The sequence below is a fragment of the Sinohyriopsis cumingii genome, chromosome 3 (assembly GCF_028554795.1).
Source record: "Sinohyriopsis cumingii isolate HCF-2022 chromosome 3, ASM2855479v2, whole genome shotgun sequence".
Classification (NCBI taxonomy): domain Eukaryota; kingdom Metazoa; phylum Mollusca; class Bivalvia; order Unionida; family Unionidae; genus Sinohyriopsis; species Sinohyriopsis cumingii.
The window spans coordinates 147,929,171-147,947,215 of NC_142963.1; the positions used below are offsets into that span (position 1 = coordinate 147,929,171).

The 18,045-nt window shown below is 35.8% G+C and overlaps 1 protein-coding gene across 2 annotated transcripts in view; it reads left to right on the forward strand.

Annotated features, from left to right (window-relative positions):
• The window catches only part of LOC149804110 (phospholipid-transporting ATPase ABCA3-like), an 89,721-nt gene that overhangs the window by 57,083 nt on the left and 14,593 nt on the right, over positions 1–18,045 (forward strand). For both annotated transcript variants that reach the window (XM_089954075.1, XM_089954074.1), the window contains exons 14-17: positions 4,528–5,562; positions 12,216–12,401; positions 14,681–14,988; positions 17,565–17,762. In XM_089954075.1, coding sequence (XP_089810201.1) covers positions 4,528–5,562; positions 12,216–12,401; positions 14,681–14,988; positions 17,565–17,762 — 1,727 coding nt within the window. The remainder of the gene's footprint in view (positions 1–4,527; positions 5,563–12,215; positions 12,402–14,680; positions 14,989–17,564; positions 17,763–18,045) is intronic.

Below are 18,045 nucleotides of genomic sequence, written 5' to 3' on the forward strand. Positions count from 1 at the left end.
TTGAAAGGGAATGAAATTGTACCTGCGTTCAGCTTTAAATTTGTTTATATATAAAAGTGATTCGCGATCATTGCAGGCATACTACACTTAGTTCTCGGGTTTTACATGGGTATGGTGCTTGTTCATGAACTCGTTATTAATTTCCTATTTATTTATTTTTTAAAAATATTTTACCGTTATGGGAAAGCTAGTTCACAAACGCAAGTCATTCTCTGCACTTTGCGCAATGATTAGTATAGTAGTTTTCATACGTTTCTTACTTTATTCACAAAATCTGATGCAAAAGTTATCTACACGCTGAAAGCATGTGTTGATTGTTAATTATTCTTGTTGTAGTCGTTCAAACGAATAGGCGTACAAGCGTTAATTATTGGAAATTTGCAAAAGATAAATGTACATGGAAACGCATATGAGAAAACTTTAGCAGTATGAAATTTGTACTGACATCGTTCATAGACCCAGGAACGTAATGAACAGTACACGTGCTTCGAATTTCTTAACCTAATTTTGCTGTTAATTTTTCCCATTGAATCCAGACATACAATGACGTGTGAAAAATATATTGAATAGTTTACATATGTATGCAATTTTTACAATGGAATTACATATTTTATGGATTAATTTCAAGCCCCGACGGTACGATATCAGACGGCAAGTAAACGGTGTTGATACTCTGTTAATGCTATATATTAAACGTTGAATTCAGACACAATGATCTGGGAACAAAATTTTGAATATTGTAAGTCTGTGTGGCATTTTTCAATGGAATTATATGCATTATAGATGAACCGAATGCCACGACGGCACGATAGTAAACGGTGTTGATACCCTATTCATTATATTCATTAGGCATGAATACAGTGAGTTCTTCTCTGAAAAAAGTAAAATACTTTAAAACCCCACTTTAACGCGACCACGATATTAACGCGATCCAATTTTGTGGACCCCAATTATCGCGTTATAGCGGGGTTCCACTGTAATTGAATATGTTCAACTGATTCATGCACCAAAACTCATTGGCAATCGCACATATTATTTCTCCTTTTCTTTTCAACACTGAAAATTATTTTTTATCAGAATGATGAAGTTGTATGCAAATAAAGAAATGCAAAATATAAATTTGTGACCTTTACTTTTACTACATTCGCCAAAACACATTAAAGTGTTTTCAAAACTGACATACAATGCACAAAATGCTTGTGTTTTAAAGATTGATTAACCGTGAAATACATTACCTAATCATGTTAACATTGGTAACATGCTCTCTGCTACCTAAAACGTCAGCTCTCCTGGCAGAAGAAAAAGCATCTCTCCAGTTATATATCATATAGATGAAGGTTAGTAGCTCGTGCAAGTTGACTTGATTTGTTCCGTTATGTGGCCAACCATATCCCAGATGTAACCAGCTTAAACAATCGCTTGCAAATTTGATACTTGCTTCCGAAAAATCTATTGCAATTTATATAAATTGTTTACATCGCAACATTTATTTTCAGTGGTATAGCAGTTCAAAAGTTTGATATACCTGATACACCATATTCATCTTTTTTGGTGAATTTATTGATATTTGCCTATTGTTATTGTCTATTTTATTTCCAATAGTAAACTCAAGTTTACACCAGACAGGTGTAAATGTATTGAACTGTCAAATTATGCTTAATTACACACTTCTTAGTTCATTGAGGTAATGCACGTTTGCATATATATACACTTGTTTGTTTTTTCTTTTCTCTTTCTTTGTAGATATGTTAATCAAGTGCATGAATTGCGGATGATGCATGGCCTGCACAAAAGGTTCTTCCTTATGCTCATCTAGGATGTGTGCAATAAGTGCAGGATATATCTTGTTCATTGTCTTGGAAATGCAATTATAGCAATTAAAAATATGGCATGCTCTAAAGCTTCTGAACACGAAGTACTAAGATAATTCATCAGAATTTTGGAATTGTTGACTATTATATGAGGGATATCGAGATACTGCTCTCATTTCCACGAAGATATGAACAAGATCGACTACTTTGATGATTATTTCAGATCCAGTGGAAGCCACTCAAGCTATATTGGAACTGCATATATTATGTACATCACATAAACTGTTGTCTTCTAGAATGTCAACGAGCGAGTTGGACAAAACTGTGATCATCTTTAACCAAATCTACCAGTCCAGTATTTGCTTCCTTGGCTGTCCCTATGACTCTATCTTGAAGCATAGCAGAGAAGAGATGATCGGAGATAGACACATCACAGGGATAATTCTCAGCAACATCGACAAAATGTACATGACCAGGTGATTTATAGGTTGCTAAATGCCCCTGACATTTGCAGGTAGGCCAGTAGCAGGGAGGATGAGAAAACAAGAAACCTTGTTTTCTCCTACCTCATTGACTTTCTGTCTTTCCTACCTGCTGCTGACATTCCATTGTGGTATCATACTCCTTATGTTCTGCCAGACTTGAATAAATGACCCTAATTCTGACAAATTATTAGACCTTCTGAGGCATTTCAGAGGGGTTCCAGATCTTGTTTAGTGAGCCCCTCCACATTCATGATAGGGTTCATAAGTGAACCGATGATGGCAGACCATTTACAGAAGCAGGTAGTGGTGGTAATCCAAACACCAGAATAGCCGGTTTAAATATTAGAAAACCTTTCTGGCTTCAAAACCCAACATAAAATTGAGGGTATGTCATAGACGTTAACTGACAAGTTTATTACTGTCCTCAGTCTCGAAATATATGGCATGTATTTTCATGTATCTATTCACAGTTTCATGCAGATATCTTCCCTTTGGCTACCTCAGGGCATTGAAATAATTCTCAATCCTTCTATTCAATCTCATTCTCAGCCATTGGACCGTCAGCAAAACGTCAGACTGAGCCACAGTAGCACAGTGGAACAACACTAACTAAATGTTTGGTTAGTTCAATTCTGGTGCATAATATCAGCAAAATCATCTCTACTTTATTCGCAGTTTCGAGTCAATAGTCAATGTGAACAAGTCGGAAGTCGTTCCTTCTCAGCTTTTTGTTTATCTAGGTATGGAGGTTAAACTCATATCAGCCTGGTTGGACTTCGTCCTGAATGTGTTTTTTGTGGGTCAGGACATTCCTTTGGTTAAGGAGTTTCTTATCGCTTGGATGCCTTTACAGTCCCCATCTGCTGATGACCTGTCTGGCACAGTTACTAGCATCCGATCTTGGGTTGTTTAGATCACTAGATTAAGATCTCAACCACAACCATTGAACTTCATGCTTCAGTGGCTAATGACCTAACCTGGTTTCACTTCTAAAAACAAGTTTCCATTGATGGACATTTTGTAAATTGTCTGCTCTTTCTCTTCAATTGATTCTTCGAGAAATGCAAATAACAGAACAGAGTATACGCTTTCTGTGGAACACGGACAATAGCAGCAGTGTCAGTTAAGAAAGAAATAACCTCATAAGTGATAGCTGCTTGAATAAAGCTGGCTATTAAATTGCCAAACTCTGAATTCTCCCATTATCAGGTATGATGCATGCCAATTTCAAAATACAAACGATTTTCATAAATTTGGACTTTGAATATAATGTCTAAATTCGAGACCTAGTGGACACACTCAGTCTATTTTCTGCAGTTTATTTGTGTGACATGGTGTTGCAAAGTAAAATTTTGTCATACCACTGTTATCTGCCCAGACGGTTATCATGAACCGCAACTACAGCACAACCGTAGTCCCTGTTCTGAACATGCAAATTTCAATGTATTTTCCTGGTATACATTTGAATCTAAAGCTTTATCCGGGTGTGGGATCACAGAGGTAACCTTTGCATATGTATAAGCGCATTCTCTTTGGTTGTGCAAACCTCTTATTAGGACACATTTCTCCTTGCAGTTTAGCATCCATCGTGCTTCCACAGGATGAGGTAGGTAAACGCTGACTCACAGCTCAAGTACCATCGCCCTTACCTATTCTGAAAAAGCTTATGTGAACGTGTAAGATATTTGCCAGAAAAAGGAATTGCATTTAGTTGTCTCTGAAATATATTTACACAATCACATTAATGTCAATCTCCCCACAAATGTGAGAATCCTGTTATATTATACTGGCCATATCCGGTATATTGCTGGTCAATTAGGGGAGTTAATCTGTGAGAGTTACTTCCTTTGTTCTATATTGTATTCAGACGCAGAGTGTTTTCGTAATTCAAAGAGAGCTGGATTCTAAGGGAGCAGTGAGTAATTTTCTAATGTAAACGGTAAGTATAAAAGTCTAATTTATTTTCAATTCTTATGACTGGAATGGATTTATGCACAGGGGCTCGTTACAAAGAAAATCAAGGGATGGGGGTTCTAACCTGTAATAATATAACACGGTTAGAATCCTATCCCTTGATTTTCTTTGTAACGAGCCCCTGTGGATGTATGTGTCACCTCTTGTTTTTCTGGTCAGCATAATAATTACAGATGTCATTAATGGCATCCACACTTAATATAGTAGATTCACAGACATATACACTCCATTATTCTGTTCATCTTCATCTTTTGCAGATTTCAACAAGGACCTTGCAAAAAACACAGGAGTTTGGTTGTTTCTTCAGCAACTTAGAGCAATGGTAGTCAAGAAGATGGTTCACACCTTGAGGAATAAAATTGTCATATTCTTTCAGCTTATTTTGCCTGTCGTGTTCACAGCCCTAGCTCTTTCAATTGAAAAGTTCCTGCCATCATCTAGAGATGAACCCCCTCTGAAACTTGACCTCAGCCCTTTTGGAAGAACTGTGGTGACTTATGGAGATGGAAACAATGGCAGTGCCTTTGAAAACTCTTTAATAATGACATACAAGAACACCCTACAAGGGCAGGATGTTACATACTGGGACTACACTAAATTTCATAACATTGACAACTTTTTCCTGTCAGAAATCAATAGAATAGGGATTGGAACATTTAATAAGAAATACATCATTGGTGCAAATTTTTTATCCCAGTCTTCTGCGGTGGATGGAATGACAAAGACTATTTCGCAAGTCCTATACAATGGACAGCCACTACATGCAATAGCAGTTGCTTTGGCTAAGATCATGGACAGTCTTCTGAAATACTATACAGATGAAAATCACTCCATCTCAACAATCAATCACCCATTTCCTAAGAGAATTTCACAAGAAAGCAATAATTACAATGAAAGCATATTCATTGTGGACTTGACTGGATTTTTAGTTGGACTTTTCCTTATATTGGGAATGGCCTTCACTTTGTCTACCTTTATCATCTCTTTAATCAAGGAGAGAGCTAATGGATCAAAGCATCTCCAGGTTGTTAGTGGAGTTGGTTACCTGCCATTCTGGTTTGGAAATTTTATCTGGGATTTTGTCAACTATCTGGTGACAGTGATTGCCATTTTGATTGTATTTGCAGCATTTCAGACTACAGCTTATATTACTAACAACAACCTTGGAATCGTATTCTTGGTATTTGTACTCTTTGGATGGAGTCAGTTACCATTTGTCTACATGTTCAACTTTGCATTTAAAACTGCTGCCACTGGAATGGTAGTTGTTAGCGTGGTCAACATTCTTTTAGGTAGGTACATAACTCTTCTAATTCCAAGAAAATTAATGAAATTATTGACATTAAAATGAATTTACAAGATTATGTCCGGTCAAAGTCATGTATCCATTGAAGGCGCAAGATTGCAGAATTCATCACAACTTCTCAAAGAATATCAAACAATTCTAAAATCTGAAATAATATGCATCATATCCGCAAGCCCTATTTTGTTTATTTCATTAACTTTCCCCTATATTTACAAACTTCTATATTTTTCAAATTTAAGTGGAATATCCTATCCCTCCTCCATAAATGGTCTCTTTTAAAGCAATACCGTACAGGCTATCTTATAACTTGAGTCCAACTGCAAACAGCATAGACCCTGATCTGCTATCACTCAATGTGGCAGTTGATCATTGTCTGTGTTGGTTGTTCTGTTGATTACTTCTAACAAACAGCATAGACCCTGATCTGCTATCACTCAATGTGGCAGTTGATCATTGTCTATGTTGGTTGTTCTGTTGATTACTTCTAACAAACAGCATAGACCCTGATCTGCTATCACACAGTGTGGCAGTAGATCATCGTCTATGTTGGTTGTTCTATTGATTACTTCTAACAAACAGCATAGACCCTGATCTGCTCTCACACAATGTGGCAGTAGATCACTGTCTAGGTTGGTTGTTCTATTGATTACTTCTAACAAACAGCATAGACCCTGATCTGCTATCACACAATTTGGCAGTAGATCATTGTCCATGTTAGTTGTTTTATTGATTACTTATGACAAACTGTATAGATCCAGATCTGCTGGCACATTATGCGATAGCAGATCTGATTCTGTGTAGTATGCAGCTGTGCTTGACTTTTAAGCGTGTATATATGGCACAGGAATGGTTAAATATATTTTAACAACGAAAGTGTAATTGTCCCCTCCTTTCTCCATGTCATGTTAAAAGTTTTTCAGATCAATATAATATTGATATCAGATCCTGAAAACATTTTAGACTGATACTATATTTGCTTATGTATAAAATATATTGACTCCGATCTGCTGATGCAATAGCGTTTCACTTTTCGTACTCATTTTTACAACACACAAAGATCGTATCAATTAGCTCTGCTTCAAGTCAGTTATCTAAACATAAGAACTTAGGAGAACTACAACTACCTCGCAAATTCAGCTCTTCCAGAGTAAAACATATTAGTCATGAGCTAAAAGTTATCTGCCCACCTAAGTGGCAGATAGATATAGTGATGTCCTCTTGCTAGTGGGATTGGTGGCAAATCAGTGAAATCGCCAGTTACTACTTCCGCTCCGAGTAACATACTCTCCGGAAAGATAGAGGTCTAACAAAATCCATACAAGCAGTTTGGAAGTTTTCTATTTGAAAATGAGTTGCATCTTTACTATAATTATGGATCTGACTGGCTTTTAAGTTGTTTTTTTTCCCTTATAATGTGGATGTTCTTCACGTTGTTAGTGGAGTTGATTACCTTTCATTCTGGTTTTTAAATTTCATCTGAGATTTTGTCAACTACCTGATGCCAGTTTTTGTTTTCTTTATAATGAGAATGGCCTTCATGTTGTCTACCTTTATCATCTCTTTAATCAAGGAGAGATCTAATGGATCAAAGCAACTTCAGATTGTAGGGGGAGTTGGTTACCTTTCATTCTGGTTTGGAAATGTCATCTGGGATTTTGTCAACTACCTGATGCCAGTAATTGCCATTATAATCATATTTGCTGCATTCCAGACAACGTCTTATATTACCAATAATAACTTTGTTGTGCTGTTCTTGGTACTTATTCTCTTTGGATAGAGGCAATTACCATTTGCCCACAGGTTCAGCTTTGCATTTAATGCTACTAGTATGGTAGTTGTTAGCATGATAATGTTATTCTAGGTAGGCAAATAGTTGTAAATCTGGGAACATTAATGAACATATTGGCATTAATGTGAATTTACCAGATTATGTACAATTAAATTCGAGGGTCCAATGAAAGCGCCTGAGCTCATCAGTCATGCTAATTTAAAAAAACTTATAGAAAGTAATGAAATATGAAACAATATATTTGCAAGCCCTTTCTTTGTTTACGTCATAAAAAACTTCAGTCAAAATATCCAACCCCAGTCCAGTAAGCAATTCTAATTTAAGCCTCTCTGTCACCTATTTGTAACTAGATGCAGCTGCTGGAGAGATTCACGGATTAAGTTAGCAGGCACACAGCTCTTACCAGAAGGGTGTAGCCCTAAGGACTTGCTCCCTCTTCCAAGGATTTCCATGGTTGATTGACTAGTCTTCTTTTCAGAGACATGTTCAAATATTACAGCAAATATATAACAGATATATAGTATGCCCTCTCTGTAACAAATTAATGATGCCGATGTTAGTTAGTGAAACATCCTTCTCAGGGAAAATCCCATATTGTTTACCATCAGTAAAATATAGAGTAGATGGAGAGGATATTAAACGACCAGTCTCCGACCTTCTACTTCTGGATTTATCTGGTACCCAAAATGTGTGGGACATTTTGGCTGATCATATATCTCACCACTTAAAACATGTTTCTTTGGGACAAGCCATTCATTATAGAGACTACACCTTAAGTCCAGTAGATCATAAGACCAAGTGACTGGGCAGTTTCCGTTGATTCTAAGGATGCATACTTTGACATGACATGTTTTGTTGTTGTATCTACCTTGAGTCATTACAAGTGTGATATGAACAGATGCTGCCCACTTGAGGTCACAATTGATCTCTATCCTCCAGTATTTCGATGTGTTTTTGACCCTCACTGGCCTCTTCGAGTCCCTCAAACTTACCAGCCCAGATGCTGTCTGTAGCTACGCACTGGGACTCATTCCAAACCTACATCAATCAGATCTTGCTCCATCTCAGGATTTTATGTACACGAAGATTAATTAACTCATCAACGGGAGATTAGGCCATGTTCTCAAGATTGAATAGACATAATCTTTAGATTTTTAGAGGTGCTGGAAAGCAATTCTTCATGGTCTGCTTGCTTTTTTCTATCCGTACTGTGGACCTTGAATTTGAATTTCATGGTGGACCTGGTTCCCCTGGGCAGACATATTTCTCCTGGCACACTGACAACATGGAACTCTGGACAGCTCAGATTTGTTTGTGATTAGAATTTTATCAACACATGAGTTGTTGGGTCAATTGGGAAGTCCCTATGACCCTATTCACAGCCACTAACCCTACTCATATATTCACAGTAACACGCCTGTCATTGCGTACATCAAGGCAACAGGGAGACAAACATGCTCGTTTCTGTGTGTGGAGAGTTTGAACTTCCTATGTCAGCAACTTGGAGGGAATCACCATCATGGGTCATCATTTTCTAAGCAAGACAAATATTTTGATGGACAGTCAGTTTAGATTTGCAAGGTAATCATCATAGCATGGTCTCTATGCCAATTCACAGAAGAGCTCCTGTTCAGACTGAAGGGGAAACCTTTGGTAGCCTTGTTCACAGCAAGATTCAATCACAAGATAACCTTGTAAGCTTCCCCAGTCTCAGATCAGTGACCTTGGCATTGGACGTTTTTTTCTCATTTTCATAGGCCATCTGTGGATTCAACAAATGTGATTCAATGACCTTCTCGACATGGAAGACCAGCCCAGGCCATTGCATCAAAGGAAATACCTGGTGTCGCAGTAAGTTCTCCACCTTCATGCTTTCTTGATATCATGCAATTTATTGACTGGGACATGTTCTGAGCTAAGGTTGCCAATTCCTCCTTTCAGGTCAGGAGATGACCCACGTCCAAAGTCTTTGGTGTGAAATGGAAAATCTTCTGTGATTGGAATAGGAGGAAATGCTTTATCCATATGAGGGCTGTGACAAACATTCTTCTTTTTCTGTTCGGAGAGAGAGAGAGAGAGAAAGATTGAGAGAGAATGCCAAGTTTCTGCTGATAGGGGATATAATGCAAGCCTTTCTAACATGCTCAATTTCTCTAAAGGCCAAGCCGTTGATTCGGGTCCTTATGTTTTTGATCGTATTAAGTACTTTGAGTTGCAGACACCTGTTACTAACTCACTAATGCCTAGATGAAAACTTTCATGTGTCTTGTGGTCTTTGTCAAGCTAGCTTCTTTTAAGCGACCCTTACCCTGACAACTCTTTTCCTACTCTCTTTATCATCTCTGAGACATCGGCGTGAGCTTTATGCCTGATATATATAACAGGTTGTTTACGGCAATTGTGAGTCGGTTACTTTTTTGTCAACCTGTTTTTAAGTAAAATATTCCTTCTTTTGTGTAGCTATGCACCCTATCGAGGTATCCTCTCTGAGTCATATTTGCACTAAGCATGATCATGATAGACTTGTATGCCCAGATATGCATTGCAGTTGTATTTGACCACTTCAAAGAATCGAAAGAAGGATAAGTCTCTTTCCCTCCATATTGAGGGCTCTGCTGATATTTTGGCATACACTGTTTGTTGTGGATTATCCTCATAAATTTGAAGGCTTTATCTGTTCTTTTCATTGAAATATTGCTACCCCATGGACTGATTTAACTCGTTTGTAATTAGATGATGTTATGAAAGTAAATTTGAATTATTGCTACCCCATGGACTAATTTAACTCGTTTGTAATTAGGTGATGTTATGAAAGTAAATTTGAATTATTGCCACCCCATGGACTGATTTATCTCATTTGTATTTAGATGATGTTATGAAACGTGCGTTTTAGGAGTCACATTCTACGTAGGTGATTGGTTTGTATTATTGATGCTAAAATGCCAGTTATGAAAAACATACCTGTAGCTATTGCCAGATTTCCACCTCCCACCCCATTCTGATGTCCCACAAGTAGTCATTGACCCTAACAATGAATGTGAGGGGAACTTGCCTTGTCTGTGTTCTTTCTCCAGCTAGACTTTTAGAACTTCAGTATAAAGGGAGGGTGGAAAGGTAAGTAACACAATATAAATAAGTATGTACTGCATCATTGGAATAAATAAATAAATAAACTACAATTTTGCAATATAATACACAAATGGTTACAAAACATAGTGACACCAACAGATGAATAAGTTGCACAATTTCCTTCATCAATATTAGTAATATAATGATAGTACTTCAGGTGCAAATTGTATATTTATATCAGATTCAGGATATTTTTAAAAATAATATTACATTTGCTTAGGTATGAATGCTATAGACTTAGATCAGCTGGTACATTATGTTTAACGTTTCATTTTACTTTTCACTAACAAGCAAATAGTATGCGCATTATTTCTACTAAGTTAAGACTAGGGGAACAGTCTACAGTGATGCTGCCAGACCACATGAAATTTACCATCTATCACACGATTTGAAATTTATCTATGGCAATAAAGCATGAACTCCCACAAATAAAACCATATAATTCACAAATAATCTCAGGGAAGTTTGGCTGTGCCTTGCACTGTGTAAAGCTGTGTTTCAGTAGTGATTACCAGGGTGTTGTGAATGGGATTCATTTCCATGTTTCTTCAGCACAGCAAGACTGCAAACAACTTTTAAAACCATACATGTGTGGTCAAGATAATGGTTGGTCATAAGTTGTTGTTGTTGTTGTTGTTTTAGCGTTTAACACCGTTTTTCAGCAGAGGATAGTCTATACATAACGGCCAGTATAAATGGTGGAGGAAGAACCCGGGAAAACCCCCCTAAAGATTTACTGACCCATGAGAAGCTACTGGCCAGCTTTCTCTCATACAAACATTGCTAATAAGGGATTGTGAAAAAGTTCTTCTGACAGAACATCTGACTAGGATCAGTATGATAAATGTGTCCGTGATACTCTAAATACTTAGGACACCTCTCTCAGTGAATTATAACAATTTATGTTTCTAAGAATCGGAGTCAGCAAGGACTTGGACTCCATGTGACTAAACCCCTACCCCATTCCCGAATTTTTTTATTTAAAAAAACTTCAAAATAATTCATAGAAATAAAAGCCGCACACATGCCTCTCACAATCGCAGATTTTGAATTGGTTTCTGTGTGCACATGAACATTTACACGACAACCAGAAACATATTAACTGCTAAAAATGTTAACAGACTAATGTTAATGCAGATATAGCATGGTTTATATGAAGATTTAATCAGCAACAGTGCATTGGATAGATGGAAAGGGAAAAGGAAAGACACATGTTCATATGTTAAGGGAACAATGTATACCACCCTGTTGATTTTCCTGACTCTCCGTTTTGTGGAAGTCATTGGGGAGCTGACTCTCTCCAGCTAATTCATGGCGGCATCACTAAGTCTTAAGAATGTGTCAAAATGTAGGAGATATGCTTGTTTTCATACAAAATTATCATTAGTAAATGCATGTACGAATTGTGTAAATGAGGAGATTTGGTGTGCTTATTGTCAAGAATGGGCTTATGATAAGATACATATGGCAATCTCATCAGACAGTACTCTGTCTTCATGGCAGATCTGGGTCTGTGCAGTTTACAGTATTGTGCATATAAAATATGAGGGTCATTTTGGTATTTTAGTATATTGTGTTCCAGTTGCTATGGTTTTGTATCTTTCAACATAATTTTCATTGAGTCAGTTGAGGACCTAACATCTCACTGCAACTTTTCTTTTTTTTGTTCTTAAGAGTGGCAATCACTCAGAAATAATTTATATTTTTTTTTAAATTTACAGGTGTTGCTGCTTTGGTGTCAACATATATTCTAAAATTCGTCAATAGTGATGTCAATGACATTGTAGAGTGGTGTTGTCTAATCGTTATTCCACTCTATAACGTAGGAGAGGCCATCAAAAACATACATGTCAACTATGATTACAGAGGATACTGTGCGCAGAAATCGTATGCGTCTGTGTGTCAAGGTATTTTAATTCCTCTCTGCTTCTAGTCTGCTGTTGGGTTTTAATGGTCATCTCCTTTTTTATTATACAGAGGCATTTGGGGAATGGAAAATTAACTAGAAATTAAAACAGATTGGGGTTGTCTTCCATTACTTTTCTTTGTATATCAGTACACATGTCTACAGTAAATCTGAAGCATAAAACGTATTACTGGTAAATTAATTTTATGGAATCACCTTGTATTGACCCCAATTGTATTGAATCACCTGGTATTTACCCCTATTGTATTGAATCACCTGATATGGAGACATAGTGTATACAATCACCTGGCATTGATCCCTTTTGTATTTAGTCACCTTATTTTGACCCCTATTGTATTGAATCACCTGGTATTGCCCCTTGGTATATTGAATCATCTGGTTTTGACCCCTGTTGCATTGAATAAATCTTATATTGACCCCTATTGTATTAGAATCAAGTTGTATTGACCCCTATAGCATTAGAATCACCTGACATTGAACCCTATTGTATTGAATCACCTCGTCTTGACCCCTATTGTATTAGAATCAACTTGTATTGACCCCTGTTGTATTAGAATCACCTGGCATTGAACCCTATTTTATTGAATCACCTTGTACTGACCCCTATTATATTAGAATGAACTTGTAATAACCTCTCAAATGCATTCACACTGAATAACACACGAAAAAATCTTCCACTGTAATATCAATTTTCACATTTCATGATAAGATGAAAAGCAGATTAAATGGCATCAAATAACTAATGTAAATGGTATTATTTTTTTATGCCCACTTTGTGTCCGTAAGAAGGGGAATACTCATTTCATGTTGAAAACATCTAGGGGTTAAAACTTCTGTAAAGAGGACATCAACCCAACAAACATTAAAGTTTCCAAAATATACATTTATTCAAATAAAATAAAAAATCCTAGTGAAAGAATTAAAATTAAATTACACTATATGAATTCCTAGAATGTAATCTTAATAATCTTAATTGTACTATCAATTTCTCAATAATCGGGAAACCATTCTGAAGTATTCAAAACGAAGTTTTTATAGTGCTTATGCATTACTGTGATAACCCCACTGGATTTAATTGATCAGTTATTAATTGAAATATTGTAAGTTCAATGTAAACTAGTAAATGAGGAATATCAGTGAAGCCCTTATTTTCACATTATCCAAACAATAAGTTAGATATTCACATCCTTGAATATATTCACTTACTCCAAGAAGTAATATGTTTAAATCAAATTTTATCTGCTGTGCTATATCCAACATCATGTAAATCCCAAATTCCTCTCTCGGACTCTTACTAACGCCGTGTATAACTTGATGAAGAAGCATGGTACACGTAGCTATATTACATAGTGTCCTTATGCATCTCCAATAAATAAATACGATTCACTTGAAATCATCAGTAATTGAATCTTATTATTCAACAAAACTCAGATCTGTGGCAAACAAAACAGTCAATGTTCTGACCTATAAATCTATACATTTATAATAATAGATTTATAAATCTATAAATTTATAATGCCTGAACTTGCGTGTCAGGGCAACTGCACACCACATTCTCTCGCTTGTTTCCACGTCCCACATTCATTACTCGTGTGCAATCTTGACCGGCTTAGTTATTGATTTCACCTTAAATCAACAGTCTCATGAATGGAATTCCTATAACAAAATATACATGTACATTTACGATATTACTAACTATTGAATTAATGGATATAAAATAGAACTTCTTAGTCTCAAATGATTAAAGTAAAAATTAGATTTTAAATGCAAAATATGATAAATAAGTACGTATGTACACACACACACACACACACACATATCTCACAGTCATTGCGGTGAAAATTTAAATGATTTTACTGAACTATTCAAGGGACAATGCCAGACAGAACGCCAAATCCCATCACGTTACACGTCAATGAGTATATAAATCCAGAAAGATATGCAGGCTTAGTTTCTTCAGATTAACATTATTTCATATTTGATATCAGTTTCAATATGCAACATAATGGGGATTACGAAAGTAAACGTTGCATAAAAGGACATTTATCCACCCACAAGACTGTACTGATATAATAATGTGTAATTATGTAAACAAAATGTTTTTAATCGTGACTCATTATTCTGTGGTTATTTAAGTCATGGAACAGTTGCTTACTTAATTTAAAGGCATTTTCAACGGATTTTCCCAGCAGATAAGCACTGTATAAGAAATACATTTTCAATTCTTTTGTAATCAATGTGGCTTTTTCTCATTTACAGACTCGTGTAAAGGCATAGCTTGTTTTAAGTATCAGGACAGCTACCTGGCTTGGGAATCACCAGGAATTGGCAGATTACTAATCTTCATGTTCCTTCAAGGATTCTTCTATTTTTCATTGGTATTCCTCATTGAATATGGTATGAATGTCAGAATTACTTGCCTTGTCAGGAACTCTATTCCAACAAGAGCTGGTTATCAGATTGTCAGCAATTTTGATGCCACAGATGATGATGTGGAGGCAGAGAAGGATAGAATTAATGAGACAACCCTTGCATCACTAATGGAGACAGACTCATTACTAATAAAGGTAAGGTATCAATTAAATGGCCAGTTATTTACATCATGAATAAAGTACAGTACCTGCAAAGTCTTTTGATCATCCAACAATGTTGCAGATGCTAAATGAAACTAAGTGTTAGTCAGTGACCATGCTGTGTGAGTGTAATTCATGCACTGACTCCATATACTGGCCAGGTGAGGTTAGGCAGATAAATTGACCACCTGTGACACATACATGGAAAACAGTGCAGTAAGTACACATCACTAGTAATTACACAGAGATAAGTGTAACTCTTTGAAATAACAGTAATGCGATATTTAATAATCAAATTTTGAGAGATTTTAATAAATTCTGCGAGATTGTGTTTTGTTTTCTTCCATTTGCACTGATACAAAATATAAAAAGTTGAATTTTGATCTACTTTGACAATATTTTAGTAAGGTGCAGATATGCAGAATATATGCACAATCATGACTGGTTTTCTCAAACATGCAGCTTTTTATGAAAATTTTTAAAGATCTCTCTTTTGGTTCATTATATCACAAGAAAGAAAAATCATCTGATAACAAATATCTTACAGTATATGTCCGATTCCAACTACAAATATCATATACCCTGATCAACCCGTGCCTAAAGTGACTGCAGAGCAGGGTCTGTTTTATTAAATTTTGTATATTATTCCTACCAAACTTCACAGACACATATTGCCAGAGTGTTGTGAAATATCTGTTCTGGATCTGTACAGTTTGAAATTTACTTCGACTTTTAAGCAAGTAAAGATGCTCTTCTGTGAGAAATTGATATGAAGAGTGCAAATGTAATATAGTAAAATATTCTGTGAGATTTTGTTAAAGTGGTCAAGCTATGTACAATATAAAAAGAACCATTTTAGTGATCTCTTGTCTGTCATAGCAATTGATGAATCATTGGATCCTCCCACCTGTTTGTCAAGTGTTAGCCAATTGCCATTACTGATGTGGCTCTGACAGGTGCTATTTAATCGTGTGAGTGTTATGTCGACTGGTTTATCATAGCTTACCGTAACTATCGTGGTTGTCACTTCATAATATATAGAAATTATAATAGTCCCACATGTGACTTTAACATTTCCAATCCAAATTGTATAAAATAATCAGGATATATTGACAATTCGTAGTACTTTTATAATTTTTTGCTTTGTAACATGCTTGATTTTTTCATGAATATGACTGCTATTGGGCAGGTTGCAGTGGGGGCTATCTTGGTAATTCATTAATTGACATGCATATTTGACTTAGCATCAGCTGGACGACTCCATTATGCATTCACACTCACACCCATAGCAGTTACATAGTCGTGTTCAACTATATATATATATATATATATATATATATATATATATATATATATATATATATATATATATATATATATATAATTTTGTATCTGATTGGATGAATCAGTGACCTTTACAGAAGGTTCATTTCTATTGGATTTTACTCTTACTTGTTTATCATAGTCTTTGGTAGGTAGTATAATAAATGAGATATGTGGATATTAATATGTTCGTTAGCATCTGATTGGTTGACCATATCTCCTCAGTAGAGACTATATGTTTTCATCTAATGTACTTTCTAAATACATTTATATCATCTAGACCTAATATTATTAGTCTGAACATGAATGATATCGCTGTGTCGACATTATGGCTTTATCCTTGGAAAGAGTTCTTATCAGAGTATAGTAAAACTGACATGTTGTGTTCTTATAATAATATATAAAGTTGGCTAGTGAAATGGTCATTTGTTAAGTTACAACAGACATGCGAAAGATATAAGGCCCATATGTTTTGCTCTCTTAGAATTTGTTTGATCTGATGGCAAATAGGGGTCTTTAACCATTGTTTATACTATTAGTCCTGGAAGATTTTGTTCTGTCCAAAGTATTTGTGCAGGGTTTATTTATAGTATGTATGCCATCAAACCGATTGTATGAGTGCATTTATTGATGCCAATTTGTCCAATAACTAAATTTGGTAAATGTAGCCAACAGTATTTTCAGTTCCTTACACATTGCTCTAAGATTACACTGAGACTGTCTGCACAGAGAATTGAATTTATATTTCATTTTGTGTTGGTTCATTTCCATTAAGCAGAAGTGCAAGTCTGAACAATATATATGGAACAATAGATATGGTAACATTATACATACAACGGTGTTTTCACATGAAGAAATGTTTACTAAAACGCTGTTGTTATATCATGAAACATTGCCATCTAAATGTTGTTGTATCATGAATGTTCCAAAGAAAAAGGATAAAGTCTTTTTCCTATACCTGGTCTATCTAATTTTTGAATTTGACGAAGTGTGATAAAGTTTCTTTCCTATACCTTGCCTATCTAATTTAGAATTTGACGAAGTGTGATAAAGTCTCTTTCCTATACCTTGTCTATCTATTTTAGAATTTGACGAAGTATGATAAAGTCTCTTTCCTATACCTTGTCTATCTAATTTAGAATTTGACGAAGTGTGATAAAGTCTCTTTCCTATACCTTGTCTATCTAATTTAGAATTTGACGAAGTGTGATAAAGTCTTTTTCCTATACCTTGTCTATCTAATTTAGAATTTGACGAAGTGCTATGGTAACTTCCGAGCTGTGAATAACATCAGCGTGGGTATCCCAGCAAATGAATGCTTTGGTTTGCTTGGGCAAAATGGAGCTGGAAAAACTACAACCTTCAAAATTTTGACCGGATATGAGAAGACAACTGTTGGAGAGGCCTATCTGCAGGGCTGTTCCATCAATGACAACATTAGAGAGGTATGGGTGTGATACTAAATGTGTTCATTTGTAATGTGTATCTCTCTGGAAACAGTTGCATCCCATGTCTGAACGGACATATTATACCGTGAGATCGGGGTTGCTACTGTCATTTCAAATTATAAGTTTCAAAAATAACTGTATAGACCTAGGTCAACTGTTGCATGAAATAATGGCAGATCATAATCACTTTTGTTTGCTTGAAGCTGTAAGTATATTCAAGAGGATAGACCCAGGTCCAAGCTAATATTATATCATGACATTTGGCATCAAACGCATGTCA